Genomic DNA, 24852 nt, shown 5'->3' on the forward strand with positions numbered 1-24852 from the left:
ATGCAGGTGAGAGCTGAGGCTGCAGGGGCAGGGGCTTGGGGTCCGTGTCTACTTCGGCTCATGCCATCCCTGCTCTGTGGCTAACTACAGGGCTTGGCAACGCACTTGATTCCCAAATCTCCCAGCTCTGGCAGTAAGGGGGCCGCTGGGAATGAACACGTCAGTTTCGCCTGGGCTGTAATTTTATTTATAACCAGTCTCAGGCATCAGCGTCTCTTCCCCAGAAATTAAGGGGGGGGCTTAGCTGTCTCGTCATGAGCAGTCCTGAGTCATCAGCGTGTGCCACTGAATTTCCCAGCCAGGGCAAATAGACAGGCGCCGAGGGGGCCCTTTGATTCACACTCAGCCCACTGATGTTATAGCGTGTTCTCTTCGGCGCTGGACCCGTCCCTGGCCCAGCGGACTTCCACCAGGCCAGTAAGTAACCTGACTTTTACAGATTAGTTCATTTCTTCCCTGGCAGGCCCACAACGAGCAGCTCCTCCATGGCTCATGCGTCACGCTGATGGTCAGTGAGTGCCGACAATGAACGGCTCATGGTGCCAGGTGCTCGGGTGAGGAGACTGGGCGTCTCTGCAATACCTTCCACCCGGGATCTCATGGCTCCTTACCGACATTGAGGAATGAATGAGCAGGGATGGATGCACTGTTGATCCTCGTGGCTGGAGGAACATGGGACTTGCCAGAGTGGCTCAGATCCCCAGGGCCATCTAGGTCAGGTTCCCGTCTCTGACTCCTCAGCACCGGGTTCTGACCCCAGATCTGCCTGCCGCTGGCCTGTTGAGTGACCCTGGGCAAAGTCACCGCTTCTCTGTGAGCCTCAGTTTCCCCTTCTGTTCAGGGGGACGATGAGCACGTGCATTCTGGTTTTAAACCCCCAAACCAAAAGGCTTGGCTCCGATTTAAAGGGGACTGGTGGGTGGAGGCAGCTGGACGAGTGGGACGCTCTTGGTCTCTGCCTGGCGAGTCCCGGGGCTGCGACCTGCAGCCACTTCAAATCCAATTTCCCTCTCCGCCGCGGGGCCAGGTGCGCTGCCGGCCCGTTGTCCCAGCAACAGGCTCGCCTCGGCTGCTGGAGACCAGCACGCGTCTGAGGGGAACAAGGGGCCCTTCCCGGCCCAGCGGACAGCCCGGTGGAGAGCAGCAGGAGCGCAGATGGCATTCCTCTGCTGCTAATTAGATGCTGTGGTAAATGGGGGCTGAGGGAGGGGAGGAAGGGGTATGGGATCAGGGCTGGAGGAAACGAGGGTAGAAATGGGGGCTGGGGGAGGGGAGGAAGGGGTATGGGATCAGGGCTGGAGGAAACGAGGGTAGATATGGGGGCAGGGCTGAGGTGTCCTGAGAAGGTTAATTGTCCACCAGCAGCTCAGCTGATGGTAAGGAACAGCTGAGGCGCCTGGTAGGCCCTGCTGCTCTGTAATTAACACGATCAGTGGGCTCACATCACCCCCTTGCTGCTGGCTTCAGCCTGCCCCACGGATGCGTGCCCTTTAACCTCCCCACGGCAGGAGAGCTGAGATTTGGGGCCTGAACTGGGGAGGAACGGGATCTCTTCCCTTGCAGAGGGCGCAGTGCTGGCTGCCCCTAAACCAGAACCTGGGGTCGGCCCTTCTTATTGTTTGTCTGGTGGGGAACTCAAGCATCGGGGGATGAAGGGACTTGCCCAAGGTCAGACAAAAAATCTGGGGCAGAGGCGGCTACATGTCTCCTGGGTCCCAGCTCAGTGTGTTAACTACAAGTCAGTGGAGCAGGGCTGGAGACCTGGGTTCAATTCCTGCTTTGGACAGCCCGCTGAGCGTGAGGGATGGAAACTGTGAGGTAAGAGCAAGGCGTGATTATGAATTGAAACCACGAAGGGCGTCGGGGCCAGTAAATGAACCACCCAGACTGGACTTAGCCCATGATATCAGACCGAGGAGCCTGGCTCCTGGGGGAAGCCCCCCGAGATCTTCCAGGGGTCAGGAGCTCATGTTTCAGGGGGTCTCTGAAGGGAGAGTGTTACCTACCAACTCCTCCATCCCCTTTCTAAGCGCTCTGTAGCCGTGTCCACATGCAGGCCATGGATGGATGGGGAGCAGCTGAGGCCCCTCATGCCAGTTGGGCATGTTCACTCTGGCATCACCAGCCTCGTGTTTGAGCCATGGGTCCCAGCTGCACTGAATGGGGCACATTGCAAGAGGCTGGGATACCTACCCCACACTTGGCATCCTGGGTAATTTTCCACCCAGGATGCCCCTAGAAGATCAGAGGGACTGGGGGAGAAAGGGCCGTATTGCCATCAGCCCTTTCCCCCGATCCCTGCTGGGGCTAACACCATGGCCAGCCAACTCTGGCAGGCACTCAAAAGGTCTCCCCTCCCAGGGCTGGCTCTGTGCCCTTTGCTTAGCTGAGGAGACATGACACAAGAACCAGGCCTGCATTTAGCTTGCTTCCTTCCCCGCCCCAGCCCCGGTGCACCTGGCTCCAGACTCTCCGTCCCTTGGCTCCCCGGGCCCCCTCCCCGGCCGGGCTCCCCCCTCCCAAAGGAAGCTGCAATGCACGAGAGGCCATTACAGCGGGGGAACAAACACAAGGATGGCACACAGCCGCTAAGTGGCTGCCTGTCACCCTGTGGCGCTGATAAGGGAAGCGGGGCTGGGGAGAAGGGTTTTAACGCAGCGCTCTCGGAAGCATCAGGCCATAAAGCTCCGTGGGTCCTTGTTTGCACAGCGGCTCCACTTAGCGTGAAGGGCTGGCTGGGAGCAGCCGAGTGGCCCAGAGTGCCCCTTGCCTGCAAGGTTGGTGGAAGAGGAGCACAAGATAGGGCAGCCCTAGTCTAGGGGTGGCACAAGCCACCCTCTGGCTTCAGTACCAACAGATAGACACATCTGGTCCACTGCTGGGCAAGGCTCCCTTCCTGGCCCCTTCGCTCCTGGGAGCACAGTGCTGGGACTCGGTTAGCAGGGTGGTTACTTCCTCCCCCAATCCCAGCCGTCCTATACAACTGGCAGCTCTCCCACTCGAGCACCTCCTTCCCAAGAATCTCCATGCACTTTGCAAACCATGCAGTGACCCCCCCGCATGCCTCTTATCCGCATTGTACAGATGGGGAAACTGAGGCACCCCAAGGGGAAGTGACTCGCCTGGGGTTGCACAGCAGGCTAGTGGCAAAGCAGGAGTGACTGGGTGACCTGCAGTGGCCTGAACTGTGCTGGATGATCTAACAGTCCCTTCTAGCCTGAAGCTCTGTGCAGCTGTGAAGACATCTGTGACTGCAGCAAAGAGAAACGGCCCTCGGTGGCAACAGGGCCTTGGCTCGGAGAGCAGCTGCTGGGCAAGTTCATAGCCCAGCTCCGGAAAGCAATGGAGACGGAGCTTAACCTTGTAAACTTGCTTCACAGCGGCTGGCCATGGGGCTGGGATTAGAGATGGGACCTGAGCCCAACCTTGGATTCAGAACCGCCCCAACCTTCCTGGTCCGGGCCAGAGCTTTCTGCCTGGCCCTCCTCTCTGCAAGGAACTTAACCAAACCCCCCCTCTCAACCAGGGGGCTGCAGAGGGCCAGTGTCACACCCAAAGTGGGTGACAGACGATGGTGGGACATGGGGGTGTAGCCAGAGCATCGCCAACTGATTCAGGGCATCCCCTTCCGTCTCTGTTACTATGGGATTATTGGTGATCCCCTCCGTCTCGTACAGGAGCCGGGTGGTAGCCCTTTACGTAGGTTGTGGGTCTAAGTGGTGTTCACTGGGTTCTGTTTTAGAAGTGGCCAGAGCAGGCCCCTGCTGCGCCCATGTGGCTACTTCTTATTGCTGTGTAAAGAGGAAAGGACCCAGCACCCTCCACCAGCAAACCCCAGGGCAGGGTGGCACAGTTAGCCACGGCCCCAGGTCTGACTCTCCCTGGGTGCCGTGGCGAGCTGGAAGAAGGAAGATAGCAGCCCGTGTGGGGCCAGAGAGAAGGGAAGAAGGGGCATAGGTGTGGGTGACAGGGAGGGTGTGTGTGTGAGGGGATAGGAACGAGCTGGCTTGTATTCTTCTTGTGCTGTTTGAAGTGATTTCCAATCAGGGTGAAGTGCAGCACGGCCCCAGGCTGGAAAGCAGAAGCCTGTGTCGAGTGCCCCAGCCACAGGTGATGCGGAGCGCAGGCTGCGGGCAGGGCCTAGATTGCAGACAGGGCCGGGGATCAGGTGCTGCAAACCATGGCCCCGCTCAGGGCGATGACCTGGCGAGACCAGGAGAGCGGGGTGCGTAGTTCTGGGGACGTGGCCAACTTGACATTCAGCTTCGTGCTCAGCAGAGCTATCAATCCCCCTGCTTCAGGGCATGAGCCAGCCACTCACTCAGGCAGGGGTCAGGAAGGGACTTCCCCAGGGCAGGCTACTCCATCCCTGAGCAATAGGGGAGAGAGGCCAGTGAACCCCGTTATACCCAGCTCTGGGATAGCACCTCCACCCCGTCCTCTGTGACCTCTTTGGGCCCCATCCAGAGAAGCTTTTCCATCCCACTCCGCGACCTTTGGAAAATTGCTTTTTACAGCCTCTCTGGTAAATGGCGCGGAAGCCAGCTCGGTCCCGTCACCGAAGCACCAGCTCGTGTCAACAGCGTTGGCTCCGGAGCCATGCGCGTGAGCTGGGGGGCGGGGGGGCTGAGTGCACTGCCTCTGCTTAGCCAGCCTTGCCTGTCGCCCGGCGTGCATTGAGATGGCTTGTCTGACGTTTGTAAGTCATTCGAGAGGATTAGGCCCGTCTCTGTGTCAACACAGGCCAGAGGCAGGGCCATGGGCCGTGCTATTTACACTGCCGGGGCTCTCAGGAAAGACGTGGCCTGGAGGGGATCGAAAAATCAATGTTAGCTTAGCCAAGCGGCAGGACGTTCGCTTTCCCGTCGCTGGGGGCCGGCCTGTGCCCTCGCCACCGATCTGTCTAAGCCGGCGCTTTCCTCCCGTCGGGAGCAAGGCCGAGCTGTGAACGAACCCCGTGTCCCTCTGCCCGGCCACGCTGCTGTCTCGGGGCCGAGTCTGACAGCCAGGGAGAGGGGCCGGGGGCCGGGTGTCACCCAGATGAGGTCTGAGTGTGGTTTGATTTGGGCACCTGGCTATGGGGCCCTCATCATCTTTCTGTCTCCCCATCCCCAGCTTGTTCCCCAGGTGCTGATTGGAGTCCCGCGGGCCCTCCAGGCAGGTCGGTCTAGGGCTAGGACCCTCTGTGGGCGCTGGCCAGGCCCAAGCAGGTGGCAAAGCCGTGCCCCCCTCGACCCCGCCCCCCAGCTCACCTGCCGCAGGGGGTTCCTGCAGCTGCCCCCACCCCCACCCCCGGGGTGCCAGGCCTTCCAGAGCTCCCTCTGGGTTAGATTTTAATGGCCCCATCTGGTTGGTTTTGACACCATCCAGATTGCCATGGAGCTCAGTGGGAGCTATGGGCACCCGGCGCCTCTCAGGATCTGGCCCATTGGCTTTGACAGCATGGATTGGGGCCCCAGAAGGAGCTGAGGGGCCGGGGATGCTCAGGGCGAGGTACCCAGGCGGTGACACTCCATCTTTGTTAACCCCGCGTGGGTTTGGATCTGCTTCCAGGCGCCCAGCCCGGCGGGGCCAGCGGCTGCTTGATTTACCCGTTCCCCGTCTCGTTCGCCTCCTTCAGAGCCTGAGTCACCCTCGGTTAATCCCATCAGGGGCTTGTTAACCAGCGAGCCTGTCCCTCTGTGAAATTACCTCCTTCTGGAAATGTGCTGGTGGCTCCGGAGGTGCGGGGGGGACACAAGCGTCCGGGGCCGGGATGGGAAATCTCACCAGCGCCCCAGGAGGGCCACACACCACAAAGGTGGAGGAAGGCCCAGATCCCAGCTCAGGGCTGCACGGACCTGGGGCGCTGGTGTGGGCCTGTCTCTAGTATCGTGCTGAGATCTGGGAGGGAGCATGGCCCAGGCGCCGGAGACGTGGGTTCAATCCTAGCTCGGCCCCAGGCTCTGTGTGAATGTTACAGTCCGTGTGTTTGCCACGCTGGGCAGGTTGGTGTTGGAGGGGAGGTGAGGCACCCCCGGGGGCCCATGGGAGTCAAGCAAAGCGGGGACAAGCTGCCCTAGCTGGTGGGTGCTTGTAGGAGCCACATGAGGGGTGAGATGGAGTTCAGGGGGCTCCCCTGCACCCAAGTGCCGCCGGCAGAGGGGGCTGATTGTTTACTGATTGCTAATTACATGGAAAAACCTTGCAGTGCCCAAGGGCCGTCTCTTGCCCCCCAGAACCCACATCCCAGCTTGGGAGGGAAGGGACTCCAGGTCTGATCCTGCTCTAGCCCCTCTGCGCTCTCCAGTGGCTCCCACCTGGCTCCTCTCCCTCTGCATTCAGGCTCCCCTCTCCGTCCCCCGAGCCGCTGGGGGTTAGACACACGCTTGGCAGCTGGGGCCCCCTCCCAGCCAGCCCGGGGCCCTGGAAGCGAAGCCCACCCCGGGGAGGCCGTCCTGAGTCATGGGGCGAAGGTGGAGCGGCTCCCCGGGGGCTGGCAGTACTCAGTGGGTGTGCGAAGCCAGCAGGTGCGGGGGGGGGGGGGAGCGGAGTGAGTGGCTGAACGGTTGCCATCAATTCGGATTAAGGAGGTCAGGCTGAGACAGGGCCAAGCCTGCTGGAGCTCCCGTCTCTCTCCGGCACAGAAAGCCCCGGTGAGTCTGATCTGGGGGAGGAAAGCGCCTGCTTTGATGGAGACGCTGGTAAAGATCACGCAGCGTCAGGAAGCACCTCACGGGGGGAGCCGGATAGTTTCGTTGTCTTCTCATGTTAGCCAGGGAAGTGGTGGTTTGCTAATCTATTCCCAGCAGGGGGCGCTGTAGGGGTGGGGTAGGAATGCTGGTTGTAGGGGGGCTCCGGGCCACTCCAGCCTCTCCCAACAGGGGGCACTGTTGGGGTGGGGCAGGCTAGGGGGGTCTCCCCAAGGTGCAGTCACTGCCGCTCATTTAGGGTGACCAGACAGCAAGTGTGAAAAATCGGGACAGGGCATGGAGGGTAATAGGAGCCTATCTAAGAAAAAGACCCCAAAATCGGCACTGTCCCTATAAAATCGGGACATCTGGTCACCCTAGGCTTATTACATGCCATGAACAAAAGGGGCTAATTGCAAAGCTAATTTTTATCCCTGAGCCGCTTTCCCATGCTTCCCTCGTGAAAGGGGAGAAGTGTGTGAGTGGCGGGGGGGAGGAGGCGGGGGGGGGGCGTGCTGTGGGCACTGCAGTGGGAGAAAGCAATCCTCTTCCGGCTGCCTTTGCGTCTCTCTCTAATTAGCGTTCCTGATGGTCCCCTCAGCAATTATCAGCACGACACAAACCATGGGCAGGCGGGGCTGGTGCTTCCATGCCCGGAGTGGCATTAGGGGGCCTAGAGAGAAGCCCCTTATCAAGGAGGGCCTGAGGCTCGGAGAGACACATGGGTGCTATGAGCATAGGGAGTGGGGTAGGAGGCCAGGCTGGTGTCACTGGGGACAATGATTTGATGACACATGGAGCTTCCTATGTGACATGAACCTGCTGTTCTGGGGCAGCTGCTTAATGAGGCCATAAAGGCTAATGGACTGGCTGTTAACAAAAGGCGGCTAATAGCTTCATTTCATGGGTTCTGGATCCCGGGGGAAGCCCTTACAAGGCTGAGCGCCCCCTCCCCCGGCACTCCCCTTAAAGAGTGCCGTGCGTCCCGGAGTGCCTCATGGCCTCCCCCGCTGCTGGAATGCAGCTGCTGCTGGGGTGGAGCAGAGTGGCTTTGTTAACAGCTGGGCAGCGGCCCGCTTAGGACAGGAAGTGAAGGGTGTCATAAGAGGACAGCAGGGGCTACTGGGTCACTGCTGACTCAGAGGGAAGAACGCCACCTGCTGAAGCATCATCTTCCTGCAGTCGGGGAGGGGACAGTGCCCTAGGTCCAGGGCTGGGGTCCTGGATGGAGCAGCTCACGCTGTGGCCTCTTGCTCATGGACTTTCTCTTCCACCGCGGCCTCCCACTGGTGGCCAGGAGCTCCCTCCATCCCAGCTCCTCGGTGCAGCCCCTGCCCTCAGTGGGGTCGGGAAGGTCACAGCTCCTGACGCTCGGTGGTGTGCCGGGGGGGGGGGGGGCCCGCCCCACTGGCTGAGCCAGCACGCCCTGTCTCTTGCCACCGATCTTCCCAATGGGCAGGAGAGGTTGGTGCTCACCTTGCAAACCAAACTGGCCACTGTTGCTTGGCTGGGGCCCACGGCTGGGGATGCAGCTGTGAACTGGCTTCACTGTGGGAGCTGGGAAGAGGGTGGCAGCCTGCCCAGCTGCCGCCGGTACCCAGTGCCCTCAACCGATGCTTTGGCAGCATGGCGGACTCTCGCTCAATAGGCTGGATTGGATGTCCCTGGTGCCCTTACTCTATATGAATTTCCCTATCTGTGCCCTGCCTCCGCCCAGGCCAGGCGGATGTGGACCCAGAGGAATATTGCAGGGGGGGGTATTGATTTCATCAACCCAGTCCCCCCTCCCCCCACGCCCAGATCCATGAGCATCCTCTTCCTGGTCTGGGGTTTGCTCCCAGCCTAACCCTGAGGACCCTCTGTGATGAAGCGGGACTGTTTAACTTTCTTAACAGCTCTCACTCCATCTGAGACCTTCTCAAAGCTCTCCACACTGGATCCTTCGACAGGACAGTCAGTGGATCCATTCAGAACAGAAAATTTCTGGCTGTTAGGAACTGAACTGTCTTGATTAAATCACTTTCACACCCTTCAGTTGCAGTAAACTGCTTGCAAAGACTCCATGAGGATTCCTTTCCCTAGGGGCTTTTCTATGCAACAATTCACCCTTCACAGAAATTCTGCCCTTACCCTCTTTACCTAGGGCTTGCTCTAGAGAAACACTTTCCTGAGCAACAACAGACTCTTTCTGGGTCTCCCTTACATCCAGAATTACCTCTGGCTCATCCGGTGGATTCCTACACAATCCCCTTTCAGGCAAACTTACAGACTTCCTAGATAAAAGGTCAGAAGCATTCTCTTTCCCTTTGCCACACACAAGTTCAGGAATCTTTTCCTTCTTCGTACAGGTTTCCACACCCTCAGTAGGTAACACAATCACATCACCTTCATGCTCTCCTTGTGCCCCAGCTAGGATCTCACCCTGATTAGACAGAGTTGCTCCACCCTTTCCAACAACACACTAGCAACAGGCAAATCCAAGCACCAGAATTGTCTGGTCTCTGGGATTTTGCTAGGACACTAACTGGATGTGACCTAGTTACAGGGCCATTCTCCCGAGCAGACACAAACTGAGGACCATTCCCTTCCTGGGCTTTAGTTGAATCCAGAGCCAACTCTGAGACAACTGCACTATTCTCAACCATCACAGGCTGAAAGGCCCCTTCTGTCTGCTCCACAGACAAAGAAGAGCCGGAGACACATTCTCCTTTCCCAGACACGCAGCTTGGGATCTCATTCCCCTTGTCCCAGCACACAGGGCTGTTCACAGACAAAGCCCAGACGAGGGGGGCTGGAGGGGGAGTCAGTTTGGGGCTGGCTGGGGACGAGGAGTGAAGTGCAGATGTGGTTGTCTGGCTCACTGCCCCCCAAAATGGACCCAGCTGAGGGGTCCTGTTCTCTCTACCTACAAGCTCTGTTTTAGACCATGTTCCTGTCATCTAATAAACCTTCTGTTTTACTGGCTGGCTGAGAGTCACATCTGACTGCGAAGTTGGGGGGCAGGACCCTCTGGCTTCCCCAGGACCCCGCCTGGGCGGACTTGCTGTGGGAAGCGCACGGAGGGGCAGAGGATGCTGAATGCTCCAAGGTCAGACCCAGGAAGGTGGAAGTTGTGTGAGCTGTGTGTCCTGAAGAAAGGAGACTTCCCCAGAGTCCTGACTGGCTTCATGGGGAGCAGTTCCAGAGCATCGCCTGGGGACTCCGTGACAACTGGTGGCAGCGGTGGGATGTACTGCACCCCGTGGATGGCGCTTCCTGCAGTAAGTGACTGGGGAGCAGTAAAATGAAGGGGGATTGACAGGGACCAGGTGTGCTGAAGGCTCAGAGAGGAGCGGTTTCGGGGGGCGGTTAACCCCTGGGAGTGTGTGACCAGTGAGAAGGACTGTGCAGTAATGGGGGCCCCCTGGGGACTGCAGTGAGCAGTCTCAGGGGCGGAGGAGCCTGTAGCTTGACTCTGGGAGAGAGAAGGACTTTTGCAGTAACAGGGTCCCCCGGGGGATTGCAGTGAGCAGTCCCAGGGGTGGAGGAGACTGCAGCTCGACCCTGGCAAAGAGGTGGTGACCTCGAGAAGGGCTGGCACACTAGGGGTTCTCCCTGGAAACCGTGGGGAGCTGAGAACACACAGGCCTGTGAGTCCACAACAACATGGGGACAGCGGAGTGATGGCCTGTCACCATCTCTTTAAGAAGGACATTGTAACCCTGTGCAAAAAGAGAGGGTTGTGCATTGGAAAGTTCACCAAAGCACAGTTAATCGTGCAGCTGGAGGAGGATGACCGCTTGAAGGAACAGATTCCTGACCCCCAATGGGGCTATCGCAGGATCTGGGAGCAGCTGGAGTGGTAGCCAGGCATCGCCAAGACTCCTGTCCCCGACCAGACGAGGGTCTTCCCGGTGGGGCACCCGATCGTGGGATCGGAGACGGACGGGATTGGAGCTGAGTCCGAGGGAGCAAGAGGACTGTGAGAGACAGCGAGAGCCCGAGAAAGAGCTGCAGAAGCAGCAGCAGCATGAACTGGCGGTGGGGGAGCGGAGAGGCCGAGGGGACCTCCCCGGGGTGAGTGGGGATAGACCCCGGGGGGCCAGTTCCGCAGGGAACCTCGAGACTAAATTGCTGCCCCTGGTTGGGGGCAGGGGGGATGTGGATGCCCACCCCACTGCCTTTGAGCAGGCTGGCGATTTGAACCAGGGGGACCGGGAGCAGGGGGACCGGGACCGGACCAGGGCATGGGTGGTCAGGCCTAGCGGTTGGAGCAGTGGTGGTCAGAGGCCAGGAGTCGGGCTCGGCCGGACTGGAGCAAGGCTGGGAACCAGGCAGTCACAGGAGCAATCAGCCGGCCCCAGGCTTAGCTGCAGGCCCTGATTCCTGGCATCCCTGGAGGTTTCACACTGGTGCAGAGGGGATGGTGGGACCCTGCCATCACTGGCACGGGAGAAGATGCTGCAGGGACCTGCTCTGTAGGAGACAAGTGCCCTTGCTGGTCTTTCCCAGCTGCGGATTCTTTGAGCCAGTCTCAAAGGTCCTTGCTCAGTTCTTATTCCAGCCAAACTTCTATGGAAGTCACTGGTACTGCAGGATTCACCCTCTGCGTATGGATTGGAGATTCCCCAGGGGTTTGCTTCGGGGTCTGACGGCTCCCCTGGAAGTTTGTTGGGACAGTGCCCCAAGCGGATCTCCAAAGCCAGGTCGGAAAATGTTCCTCTCCGCAGTTTGGTCCTGGAAAACGCTTGTTCGATTAAACTGGGTCATTTGTTTTGCTTCTCAAAGTCGCGTTGATTCTGATGTAAGTTCACGGGGAACCAAATTGGGGACGAAAGTTTAGAAAATGTCAAAATGCTTGTGGAATGAAAAAAGTTTGCCTTTTTCATTGTGAAACGTATTCGCCATGCGGGCGCCCATAGGAGTCGAAATCCAAACGAAACATTTCAATTGCCCGGAAACAGGGATTACTTTTGTTTGGAATTTCATTTAATGGAAAGTGTGGAAATTTTGGCTTTTGGGCCCAATGCCGGGCGAATTCCACTCCCTCCCCTCCCCAATCTTCAGATGTTTCCCAGAATGGAAAATCTATTTTCTGACCAGTTCCCATTATGAGAACAGGGAATCAGACCGCAGGTGTAAATGAGGGTGGATCCATTGACTTTTTTGTAGCTTACACCCCAATGGAAACCAGATTCACTTGGGAAGCCAGTGATTAGGGAGTGTGTGGTGGAGAAGGCGTCTGGCATCCTCAGGAGGCCAAGCTGGTTTGAGTGTCTTTCTGGGCCAGTAGACTTTGGGTGTTTGGGGTTGCAGCTCTGACCTTCCTCCTTGATGTTCCAAAGACTTCTCGGGGCTGTGACTGCTCCCTGTTTCATTCACTCTGTCCTGGCCGTTAAACGGAGTCACCCTCCCCCGGTGGCCGCTTTTTCGGGGCCAAACTGAATAATGTCCTCAGGAAATTTCAAGTGGAAAGAAAGGGCAACTTTCCCAAAGCTTTGCAGTAACCAATGGATGTTTTTTGAGCAACTCTGCATGGTCCCCAATGTGCTGAGGGGCCGGTCCTGATGGACGGGCTTCATTAGGAGCCGAGTTCTTCGGAAACTAGGGTCCTCGATTACGGTGTGTTGAACCCTTTAACATTCAGCTCCACCTGTCTGGGAGTGTGACCCCCCCACCCCGACTCTGATGTGGCGATAAGATAAAACACCCAGGGAAGAAAGCGCGAGTGTTCTCTTTGGCTAACGGACATCAATAGCAATCAGTTTAATCTGTGTAAAAAATACCCTTGTCCCGGAACCTCCTTAACCGATCAATTTGGGGCTAGGCACTTGTTTAAACAAGATAAGGGAGTGAATTAGCCAGACCCCCCCCCCCCCCCCCGCCCGCTGCCGCTGTGTACACTGCAGCCCAAATTCAGTTTAAACAGATGCCACTTCATAGGACACAAACCTTTTTATTGGTCTCTCAAGGTGCATTAGCCCTTCTGATATGGGGGAAGTGTGTGTGCAAGGGGAAATGCGCCAGGAAATGGACTTATGTCTCTGTCACACACTGAGCCGCTCTGCCTGCTTGGGATGTAAATTGCTGGGCTCACAGCGTAGTTCACTCCCCATCTTATGGCTCCCACTGAACCCGCGCTGGCGGTGATGCCTGATGGTTAGGGCACTTGCCTACAGCTTGAGAGGCCCGTGTGACTAGAGGCAAATCTCTTAGCCTTTCTGTGCCTCAGTTTCCCCTCGGTCTCATGTCCTCTGGGGGTTCTGAGGCTAAATGCATTGAAAATTGTGAGGGGCTCGGATGCTGTGGGGTTGGATTTCAGGCTTTAGTGGTTTTTTTTTTCTAATAGGTAGCCATTGCAAGCAACACATGGGCAGTGCACCAGCCTGTCCCTTCCAGAGAACTTGGTTGCTTTGAATTCTGGGGGGCCAGGTTAGTTTTGACAGTCCCGTCCTGCCACTCCGCGGTTTGGCATTGCTGGTGGCTTTCCAGGCAGGCTCGGCCTGGGACCTCAGTACTTGGGGGTGGAGTGTGTGTGTGTGTGTGTGTCAGGGCTTAGATGTGTTGGTAGAGCTCTGTGAGTGTGTGACGGGGAGTGAGCGGAGATACAGGAGCAGGGGGCGTGCCCAGAGTGGGACAGCAGTCGCAGTGTGGGGAAAAGCGGGGGGAAGGGGGAAGTAGGGGCATCCGTGGAACTGTGTTGCCATTTGCAGGGCACACCCCTGCACTGCCCCGCCTCCCCTCCTCCCCCCCAAAAAAACTTTTTGGTCGATTTCCCCCCTCCCCCGACCAGCTGTATGTGTGACCTTGGGCAAGTAATGCCCACTCGCTTGGTGCCTCAGTTTCCCCATCTGTCAAATGGGGTCGGGGGTACTGAGCTTCCTTTCTAAAGAGCGTTGAGATCTATGGCTGAAAAGCCCAATGGAAGAGCTAAGGGCCTAGCTACATGCTTCCTACATCGATGGAAGGTTTTTCCATCATAAGAACGGCCCTACTGGGTCAGACCAAAGGTCCATCTAGCCCAGTATCCTGTCTTCCGACAGCGGCCAATGCCAGGTGCCCTGGAGGGAATGAACAGACCAGAGAATCATCAAGTGATCCATCCCCTGCTGCCCATTCCCCGCTTCTGGCAAACAGAGGCTAGGGACACCCTCCCTCCCATCCTGGCTAATAGCCATTGATGGACCGATCCTCCAGGAACTTATCTAGTTCTTTTTTGAACCCTGTTATGGTCTTGGCCTTCACAACCTCCGTGCAATTAACTCACCTCTCCGAGAGGCGGTAGCTGGTTTACGGAAGAATTATTCCACCAACCTGGCTGCATCTAACCCTAGCACTCAGGGCGGGAATTTTTTCACAGCCCTGAGCGACGTGGCTAGGTCGGTTGAATTTTTAAGTGTAGACCTGGCTTAAGTATTGCAGCCTGAATCTACCCCCGTCCTGCCTGTATGGCTCCTGCTTCCTCCGGCAGCTCGGAATCACGCTCCCCTCCCAGGCCTTCCCTCCTCCCGTGGTGCCCGTTTCTTCTTCCCATTGATTGAGCTTCTGGCTCAAATTAGTACTTAATGACTTAACAAAAAAGGAGAAAAGAGCATTGATTTGGTGTGATTGCGTAAATAACTTTGCCCCAGCCCCCTCCCTTCTCGGATTGCCTCTGAAAGGTCCCTGGGGGTTCCGAGATGAAAAGCGGGGGCTCTGGTGGGCCAGGGGAGCCTTCATCAATAGTTCCCCCGCTCAGGTGTACTCAGCGCGGGCTCGGCTCCAGGTGGACCCCAGCTGATTGCTGGGCCCCCAGGTGCAATGACTGGGGTTAGTAATAGAGTCCCAAACGGCAGAGAGGACCTAGGACTCCCGGATGGCAGGTAGCAGCAGTTGCTGTTTCTTACCTTGTTTCTGGTTAGAGCTGCTCATTTCCAGTGTTAGGGTGTCAAGGCCTGCTGTGGTTGGCTCCTGGATCCTTAGGAGGCTGCAGGTTCGGAGGGAGGGGCCCTGGCAGAGCTGGGGGGGACGGGGGACTGATCATCGGGATAGAGGGGCCCTGGCAGAGCTGGGGGGGGACTGATCATCAGGATAGAGGGGCCCTGGCAGAGCTGGGGGAGGATGGGGGACTGATCATCAGGATAGAGGGGCCCTGGCAGAGCTGGGGGGGGACGGGACTGATCATCAGGATAGAGGGGCCCTGGCAGAGCTGGGAGGGTGAGGGGGCTGGGAGTTGGGATAGAGGGGCCCTGGCAGAGCAGGGGGGGGATGGGGGACTGATCATCAGGATAGAGGGGCCCTGGCAGAGCTGGGGGAGGCTGGGAGTCGGGATAGACCCCTGGCCTGTCGCCGTCGCCCCCCCCCCACCCCCACCGCTCTTGAGTGAGTGGCGCTGTTGGGTTAGGAAATGGACTGGAAAAATTCAAGGTGGCACCCAGTGCCGGACCTTCCTCAAATGGAGAGAGCCCTGCTCGTGGGCTGGGGCTCCCTTCCCTGCCTCTGCATGGGGTGGAAGAAGGTATCCACCCCCCGCCTCTGGCTGAGCGAGAGAGAACGCAACCCAATGCGGGGGTCCAGTGGCATGAGGCGCTGGCCCTGCCAGCCAATTTTTCCATGAAGTTCCCCGCAGAGAGGATGTGGGGTGGCACCCCCAGAAAAGGGAGGGTCTGTCCAGTGCCCAAAGTCCCTGCTGCTCCTGCCGATGCCAGGTCAGCCTTGCTAGGGAGGGACAGACTGTCCTTGGAGTGGGTTTAAAGCTCATTTTGACTTATGGGCCAGATCTATGGGCGGGGGGATCCCTGTGGGTCTGTTCCCTTCTTGACCTGCGAATGGCAGAGCATGGGGCTGAGCTAGCCAGTGTCAATCAGCAGAGGAGCATAGTCCTGTGGTGGGGCGCTAGCCGGACACCTGGGTTCAGTTCCACTGCAGGGTTTCTGGGTGATTTTGGACACGCCTCACAGGGCCAGAGGTTCCAAGGTATTTAGGCACCTAGTGGATTTTCCAGGCACCTAAGCAGGTTAGGCTAACTCCCATTGGTCTCAATGGAATGGAGGTAACTGACCTGCTTAGGGACTTTGGGAAGTTCCACTAGGTGCCGGTCTGCATCTTTAGGCACCTTTGGAAATCTGGCCCTTCCCCTCTCTGGACCTCAGTTCCCCTTCTGTACAATGGGGAAAACAGCCCTGCCCTGCCCCCCACGGCAATTGGGAGCCAGGTCTGCACCTAAGCTAGGTTGCGTGGCACCATTGGCTGTGGGAGATGTCATGGTCTAGTGCACAGGGCTTGTTCTAGTCCCAGCTCTGCCACTGACCTGCTGGGTGACCTTGGTCATGTTGCTTTCCCTCTGCTTCCCCTTCTGTCTTGTCTCTTTGACAGGGGCCAGCACCTGGCCTCAGTGCTTCTGTCATATGAGTAATAATTGACTTAGTGGAGCTCTGTGGATCCGTACCAGCTGAGGTTCTGGACCCCGGGTTCATTTTCACCCCTGGACAGAGCAGGACGTCCTTGTCCCTTTTTCGCGGCCTATCTTCTCAGCACCGCCTGCCGGGACGTCCCCCATGGTCCCCACCGCTCTCCTCATCTCTGCTTTGGGGACGGCACGTCCTTCCCGCTTTTGAGGCTCTTCCAAAAAAACAAACCGACCCCAGAGCGCATGAGAAACCAGCTGGGGATTCTGTCCGCTTCCCAGAGCTGGCAGCAGCCAGGCAGAGGCTCCAGCTCCAGACGGCTGCAGCGTGCCAACTGGGTCCCCCGGCGCCAGGCAGGGGAGGGGGAAGGGAGCTTGCGGGGGGAACTGGAAGTCCTTTCTCTGCCTCCCAGCAAAGGACACAGAGCCCGGAGGGACTCTGGAGAACAGCCTAAGTCACCGGGGCTTCTCCCAGGCAGGCGATCACATCACGGCGTTGGGGGTTCAGTGCAGGGCTTTGGGGGCTGGATCAAACCTGTTGTATCGTTGTGGCCAGATGATTATTTATGACTGCGGGAGCCCCAGCCGCGGACCAGGCCCCCCTGTGGCTAGTTCCCCTGGCTGGGGGCTTGCTGGGTAACGAGGTGGGAGCCGTCCGCTCAAGCGTGTGGCTAATTGCAGCAGCGCACTGAACAAAGAGAGGAAATGAGGCATGTTGGCCACGGCGGGAACATCCTCCATGTTCCCTGGCAGGGGGTGCGCGCAGGGCTGGGGCGCGGAGCAGCTTCAGGCATTGTCCTGACAGCCCAGTGCTCCCTGTGTATCTTCCCCCCCCCGGCCCCGTCGCCCTGCCTGCGTGGGCCGTCCTCTCTCCTTCCTCCCTGTCTGTCTCTATCCCTCTCTCAGGCTGGGAGCTAACTGGCCTGCTCCCCACCAGCCCTATCCACCAGTCTGGGCTGGTGGGGAGAAGGTCCTTCATCCCGGGAAACCCCACTCTGAGAGCCCTGAGCCTGGGGACCGTCTAATCTGAGAGGCTCCATCCAGGAGGCCCCTCAAGCCGAAGCCTCCGACTCCAGATCCTGCTGCCAGAGACCCCCAGCCCCAAGGGACTGGGCTGTAGGAGACCCTCCTGCCTCAGTGTCCCACCCAAGCGGGCCCGTGATCCAGTAAAAGATCCCAGATTCTAGGCGTGGGATCCAGGTTTCCAGCCCGGCCCACCCCCTAACACTAAACCTCAGCCGTACCAAGGCGAGCCGGCCTGTGGCTACGGCCTAACCATGGTGGCAGTGAGAGCCGGTGTCTGGGTGACTATCTCCTCTCCACGTTCCCTTTCCCTTGCCACGGGAGCATGCCGTCTCCTCTTGACTTCTAGCTCCGGCTGGCCGGCAGCCCGGGATGCGTTACCCACGGGGGTTCGATGCCGCGCCTGTGACGAGGGCGTCTGGCGAGGCCGAGGGGAGGAGGGGAGCGGCTCAGGGTGGGTAATAAGCTCTGATTGCAGCTGGCAGGGCACCAGCCTCCCCTGGGCCGTGGGCAGGGAAAGGGCAGGTACTGGCTGGAGATCAGGGAGGCTCCGGGGAGCCGGGAGTGGCCGCTCTGATCAAAGCTGGTCTTTGAGGCCTGGGGCAGTGGGGATCCAGCATCGACACCATCCGGAGCTGGGTTCCCCAGACAGCTTGGGGCCAGGCCAGCTGCCTGAGGCAGTCGGGAGAACAGGGCTCCTATGGCTGAGCCAGCAACTGCCTCTCTCATGGGCTTGGGCCAAGCTCTTGAACAGGGACTTTGGGGGCCTTCAAGGGGCCTGGTGGTGAACGGGTGGGTGCTCAGCACCTCCCGGAATCCAGATCCCTAAGGGGTCTCAGGCTGGCCTCCGACGCCTTGGCCTTGGCTTTAGAGACCCTCGGCTGCAGGGGCCTGATTTCCCCTCCCGGAGCCGCTGGGCCAAGGCGTAAAGCTTCCCCTTCCGCCCCAGGTGTGACGCGGAGAGCCCGGGTTCCCTGCCCAGCCCCCGCCTGAGCGGGCGTGGGGCTGTAAAAGCAAAGAGGAAGCTGTTGGAGTGGGGGTGACCTAGGGCCAAGGATGTGCCCCCCTCTGCCTGGGGCTGGCAAGGCCCCCGGCGGTTCTTACTCAGCCGTTTTGCTCTTGGGCTGAGATAACACAACCAGCCCTGCGGAAAGACACTTGGGCCGAGCTAGTGTTTGGGGCTTTATTTGACCTTCCCGACGGCCGTGTCCGCTCCCCGGGCTGCGGGCACCTGCAACACAGGGCGAAATCCTTCAGTGGGCACCCAGCTCCGCTCAGGCGCCCAGACCCCCGGGCCAGACCGAGCCTCTGGGGGCAGGGCTGTGACTGAGGCCGCCCGTGCAGTGTCTGCATGTGGGCCCGGCTGTTCGTGCACGAAGGGGTGCGTGTGAGATCCTACAGGGTGGCGTGCGTCTGTCTCGATTTGGGGGTGACAGTCAGCTACACCACGCCCCGCACTGCAGTGAGACCCGAGATAGACAGGCGGGGTGTAAGGGACTGTGTGTCTGGGTGTGTGAAGGCATCAGGTGTGTGTGTGTGTGTGTGAGAGAGCAGGTGTGTGTGAATTTGTGTGGGTGTGAGACTGTGTTTGTGCAGGGTGGTGGGAAAGGACTGTGTTTACAGGTGTGTGTGCAAGACGGTGTGTGCGATTAAGAAGGGGTGTGCATCGAGGTGTGTGTGTGTGTGTGAGCCCAGCTGTGTGGGTGAACGTGCTGGGGTGTGCCGGTTCACAGGGCTGGCCAGGTTTCGGCCGCCCCGGGCTGTAGGTTGGAGCGAGGCCCGGCTGGGCGCCGGAGCTCCTCCGGGGTGAGGGGAGGGTCACTCCGCACCAGGCAGCCGGACTCTCTGCTCCTGACCTTTGCGAGGCGCACGGTTCTGGCTCCGAGTCAGAGGAGCGTAAATACCAGGACTGGCAGGGGCTGCCTGGCACCAGATGACAGGCATGTGATGGCTCGTGTGGGAAAGGCAGATGGAGCATGGGTGGGAGCAGCCCTGGTAAGCCTGGGTGGCCAAGCTGAGGTGGCCTGGTGGTGATCCGACCTAAGCACCCACTGAGGGACTGGGGGTGCTGTGCCAGCTGGATGGCCCGGGCGCCCTGAGAAAAACCCAGCTGTCCTCCGACACAGGAACTCTCTGGGTACCCAGAACAGCCCAGGAGGGCTCACAGCTCCCCTTTATCTCATGCCAGCCCCAGGGGCCTTTACCCCACTCCCATGCTGTAGAGATCCTGGCCAAGGGGTGGGATGCAGGGCTTCACCTTCCAGGGGAGCATCCTCTGTGAGAGAGGTCGGTACCACCTGGTTGCCGAGCTGTGCCACCCCAGTGAGCTGGCATACAAAGCTGTACACCATCAAGTCCCATGTGTGCCTACTCCTGAAAGGCAGCTACCTCTGGGGTGGGACTAGGCAGCTGTTTAACAGCCCACAGGAACACTGCACAATAGGTTAGGACAGGGAGCAAAGAATTCAGGAGAGTTGAAATCAGAGATTTGGGTGCCGGGGTATTGCAGGCTGAATGGACGTTACCCACATTTGAATTTGGCCAGGACCCCAGCATTAATCTCTCTGCACTGGAGGTTGGCAGGACTTTTGGCTTCATACAGGCATGTGCCATGTGATTTCCAGCCCTGTGATGAGTATCAGGGCAGGTTCTCCAACTGACCCACTGCTCCGACTCCTTGCATCTCCCCAACCTGCCTTTATGTCCCTCCCCAAACACCTCCTCTCCCCCTCTGCCATCCACATGTCTCTTCACCCCCCCGCACTGCCTGTCCCACATGTCCCCGCCCCCACACTGGCTGCTCCCTTCTCCGAGTTGCTCTGACAGGCCAGCACCGGGCCTGCAAATCCTTCCTGACAGAGGGTCGGGGGGCAGTGACGTGCCTGTCAGCCGAGGCGAAGGGCAGCTGGCAAGTAGCGGGACCGTGCCTCAGAGGGACAGCCCGGTGTGTGCTGGAATGACGCCCTGTCCCCGCTAGCTGCAGAGGCAGGCGGAGGGGTGCTGGGACACTAAGCAGTGTGGATGGGCAGCGGAGGTCGGGTGGGGGAAGCCAGGTGCCGGCTGTGCCACTTGTAAATGGCGCATCAGAACCAGAGACCTGATTCTGACCTGGGCAGGCCCTGAACTTACTTATCGCCTGCTCCTGGGGCCAGGCCCAAACCATTTTCCACTTCCCTGGTGAGCTGGTCAGAGCTCAACCACCTTCCAGGTGAGTGTTGTTGTGGATGCCATCGGCCGGCCCAGATTTGCTCAGCAAACTGGGCCCCCGTGTTGGCAATAGATTTGGGGGTTTGCTGTGCAAGCCCGTCGCCCACCTCTGCCGCACTGCAGTCCGACGTGTGACCGCACGGGCTCGCTGTTTGAGTGCGTGCCCAGGGTCCTGGGAACGCGTGTTGCAGCAGCTTCATTGCTGTTGTTACTCGAGCCGGCTCGATCACCGCTAGCTTGCGCACATCTCCACGGGCTGCAGTCAGGCTCCCGACTGCAGCGCCGGCGTGCCCCGAGACCCTCCCATTTGCTGCATGTCCCAGGGTGTCTGCATCTGCCCTGTAGCACGTGCTTTCCCTTTGTGTTTGAGACATGCCTGTGGGGCGCAGGGGAGCCACATCCTGCCATCCCAAGCACCTAGGCAAGTATGCATCGCTGACCCCTCCTGAGTCTGTGGCCCCGTTTCCTTGTCCTCTGAGCCAGACAAGGCTCTGAGCCACCTGAGGGTGTTTGAGTGGATGGGCCCGAGAGAATGGATGTGCTTGTCCATGGAGGGATAGCTCAGTGGTTTGAGCATTGGCCTGCTAAACCCAGGGTTGTGAGTTCAATCCTTGAGGGGGCCATTTAGGGATCTGGGGCAAAAATTGGGGATTGGTCCTGCTTTGAGCAGGGGGTTGGACTAGATGAGCTCCTGAGGTCCCTTCCAACCTTGATATTCTATGATTCTATGTTCAGGTATGTGTGGGAGAGACTCACAATTGTTCATACACCCCCATTCTCACCCACATGTGCACAGACACTCTGTGCTCCCACGTGTGCTCACACCAACACACTCGGCTATAACTGTGTGTGCGGAGAGAGCGACGGTACCTGTTGAACCCCCCACCCGCAGGGCGTCTGCCTCTCTCAGTCTATTTCCAGCTGTGTGTGTGGGAGAGAGAGATGCTCCACATGGCCCCAGCTCTCAATCCCTCGTTGATTTTAGCCCCACTCCGGGGCTGTCAGCAAGAGGAGATATAATGTCTTAAATCTCAGCTTCCCGACTGGGGCCATTAGAGCAAATGGCAGAAAAGTTCAGCTCCGGGTTACCTCTGTGGCAAAGCTGTGGTGTTATTTATTTCGTGGGGGTTTTAATGTCCTTTGTCAGAGCTGCTGGCTGGTAATTGATATCTATGATACGATTTGTCAGGCACTCACATCAGCTCTCAGGATCATGTGTCTTGCATCCTTATCTGGGTCCTGATGTGTCAGCGTGGCTCAGGCTGGCTCGACCCTTAGAAACCCCCTCAGGGCCTTGGAAGAGGGCAATGAGTATTTGCTTCTGTCTTCTTAAAATGATGGGATAGGAAATAAAGAAATAACTTGGTTTGGGCTGGCGTGCGTAATAATTCTCTGCCCCTCCTGTCCAGGGGTCTCAAAGCTTCTTACTAACATTAATTCATTAAACCTCACAACCCCACCTGGGGGCAGGTGGGTATCATTACCTCTGTTCTACAGAAGGGGAAACTGAGGCACAGAAAGGGCTGAGGTGGGAATAGAACTTAGGAATCCTGACCCTGCTCTAACCACTAGACATCATTCCCATGTGGAGCTGGGGTTCTAACTCAGTTGTCCTGCTGTAGCCACTAGACCACGTTGAGCTGGGAATAGACCTGAGCAGTCCTGGCTTCCGTTTGCCTGCTCTGAACACTAGTCCTTACTCCCACCCAGAGCTGGTCGTAGAGCCCAGGAAATCCAAGTCTCTGCCCTTTGCTTTTACCACAGCTCACCCTGGTGATTGACTTGGCTCAGGTTCGAGCCTGGAGTTTGGCAGGGACTGGGTACCTAACCCACAAAGGGCAGGGAAGGGGCATCTGCCATTAGGGTGACCAGATGTCCCTATTTTATAGGGACAGCCCCCATTTTAGGGTCTTTCTCTTATATGGGCTCCTATTGCCCCCCACACCCTGTCCCGATTCTTCACATTTGCCGTCTGGTCACCCTATCTGCCATGCTTCTAGGTGACCCGCTTCAGACGACAGGCTCTCGATGGAGCTCAGACAGAAGGCCAGATGCAGCGTGACACACAATCCGCGCTGTGTGGCTTAAACAATGGTAACTCAGCTCTGTTTGTTATACTAGCAAATTGATATATCTTTATACACCTCAGGATTCCCACTGGAATAGTTCCTGCGGTTGCTTCTCTCTGTTTCTTTTCTTTTCTTTCTTTTCTCTGGTCTGTCTAGCTCCTTTCCCACTTCCAGCTTCGACTCAGCCTGTAGGGAATCATCTGGATTGACTAAAAATCAACACACGTTATAAAAGGATTAGAAAACGTGACCTGTGAAGAAAGGTTGAAAGGAAGGGGAATAGTTAGTCTCGAGAGGAGAAGGCAGAGCAGGGACAAGATAACAGTCTTCAAAGACGTAAAATGGGTGTGATAAAGAGGACGGTGACCAATTGATCTCCATGGCCACCCAGGGTAGGACAAGAAGGAATCAATTGACTTTGCAGCACGAGAGATTTAGGTTAGATATTGGGGAAAAACTTCCTAAGGATAAGGATAGGTAAGCACTGGACCAGGCAGGTGATGGAGTCCCCGTCATTGGCAGGGCTGTAAGAACACGGTGGGGCCTGGTTTTCGTGTGGAAACGATAACTTGGAGTGTGGTGTCTCCTCTGGGCTGCTGCCCTGCGTTGGAAGGTAGCCGGCGTGTCTTGAAAGAAGGTGCGGGGGGAGCGCCCGGGGGTGGCACTCCCGGCGGGGGCTGGCATTCCTCAGGAACCAGGGTGAAGGGCAAGCTGAGACTAGACCCCGCAGGGGAGCGTCTGTCGAGGGCCACGTTGACATGCTCATGTCTGACTGCACCGAAGCCGCAACTTTTAACTATGGCCGCAACCGTTGAATCAAAACCGCAAGACTTTCTTGCAGCCTGACTGGGGGATGCGCAGTAGGCAAAGGCTAGACCCTGTCATCTGGCCAGCGAGGGCACGACTCTGGTGGGGGTAGCTGGGGCCTCACCTACTTAGTGGTGGTAGAGAGCTTGGCCAATGCTCCGACTGTTGCTACAGCTAGGGTGCATTGTTGCTCCAGGCAGCCCGGATGGTCGGCCCTGGGGTCTGAGCACCCAGGTGAGCCTTGCCCGGGTGCGAGTGGCCACGTGGCAAAGCCCTGCCCGGGGGCGTGCGTCCTCACCCATGCCGCACGCCCCCATGTGTGCTGCTAGGAGTTCGGGGGAGGACGTATCCCATGGTGCTTTGTGCGGCACGGGAAGCTGAGCCTCTCTGTCGTTCTTCCCAAGTGACTTGTGGATGAACTTGTCTGTCCCTCTGGGCGCGCGGGGGGAACTGTGGGACGGCATTGGAGGACTATCAGCATTCGAGTGGCTTAGCCAGCATCCTGGCTGTAAAAGGGCAGATTACCAGCCCTAATGAAAGCAGCCCCGGGGCTCTAAGCTATCCCCACAGCTGGGCCAGCTAGCTCCAATTTGCTCTCCAAAACAGTGGCTATGTCTGACAGATGCCCAGCTTAGCCGCTGTGTGCCTTGGTTTACCCATCCGCAGTGGGGGCGGGGGGAATGATATTGACCAATCTCAAGGGAGTGAGGAGGAGCTGTTTGGGGGAGGAGCTGCCGTGATGCTGTCTATCTGGGGCAGCCGGATCCTTGATGGGGGCTCCTTGGAATTAATAAAATCCAAATAGATTGTAACAAGGAATGACTGTAATTTGCCTTGAGATCCTGTTATAAGGGCTATCAAGGTGCCAATGTATTAGCTGGTCCATATTCAGGGAAAACGCCCCTGGGACTTTAATGAGAATTTTGCCTGAGAGGGAAGGAGGCAAATCTCTCGGGATCCGGCCCCTTGCTCTTAATGCCAAATCCATAAAGAATTAGTTTCCCCTATGCCGAGTTGGGATTTAATGAAACTGAGCTGCAAAGGGCAACTCATCAGTCCATAAAGGGACTTTGATGACTATTGATTGGACCAGGAAACTTTCTTGGAGAATAATCAGAGTCTTAATGAGAGATTCGATGGCGGAGCGGTGATTAATTAACTAATCACTAACCTTTCTAATTATGGGGCTGAGCTGGTTGGCCATGTGTGTGATTGCACACACATGTGTGTAAATCATTCGGAGCTTGTTTTATGTTGGTTATTTTTTTTTTAAATGAACTTTTATCCAGCACTTGGTGTGGGTGGAAGGAGAGGGAGCGCCAGCCCCGGAGCGGAGTGCCAGCAAACAGCGTTAGGGCAAGGTCCAACCCGCAGCACCACACCCCATGGGAATTGAGTCTCAGAAGACCTGCGTTCTATTCCTGGCTCTGCTACTGGCCGCTTGTGTGGCCTTGGGCAAGTCATGTCATCCTCCTGCCTCAGTTTCCCCACCTGTAAAAAAGAGACCAGTGTCATTATTCCCCTTTGTAAAGTGCTTTGAGATCTACTGCTGGGAAGAGCTAAGGAAGAGCTTGGGGTTTCTTGTTCTCTCCCTCTCCCCTGCCCCAGTTGTTAGCTGTGCTGGGCAGGGACTCTGTGTTTGTACAGCACCTGGCACAAAGAGGTCCCAGCAGGTCTGATCTCCAGGCACTGCTATAAAAACATGATTTGA

The 24852-nt window shown here is 57.8% G+C and overlaps 1 protein-coding gene across 3 annotated transcripts in view; it reads left to right on the forward strand.

Moving 5' to 3' along the window:
* The first annotated feature begins 266 nt into the window (after positions 1-266).
* Positions 267-24852, forward strand: part of LOC140903856 (peptide YY-like) — a 34365-nt gene continuing 9779 nt past the window's right edge. Inside the window, exon 1 of one of the 3 annotated variants that reach the window (XM_073325762.1) lies at positions 267-417. Coding sequence is in view for 1 of the 3 variants with exons in the window: in XM_073325761.1 (XP_073181862.1) it covers positions 9899-9931 (33 nt within the window). In the remaining 2 variants the exon portion in view is untranslated. Of the gene's footprint in view, positions 418-6548; positions 6636-9879; positions 9932-24852 lie in introns of those variants that run through there. The other 2 variants (XM_073325763.1, XM_073325761.1) reach the window with 2 other exon arrangements.

This window comes from Lepidochelys kempii, chromosome 27 (assembly GCF_965140265.1).
Source record: "Lepidochelys kempii isolate rLepKem1 chromosome 27, rLepKem1.hap2, whole genome shotgun sequence".
NCBI lineage: Eukaryota > Metazoa > Chordata > Testudines > Cheloniidae > Lepidochelys > Lepidochelys kempii.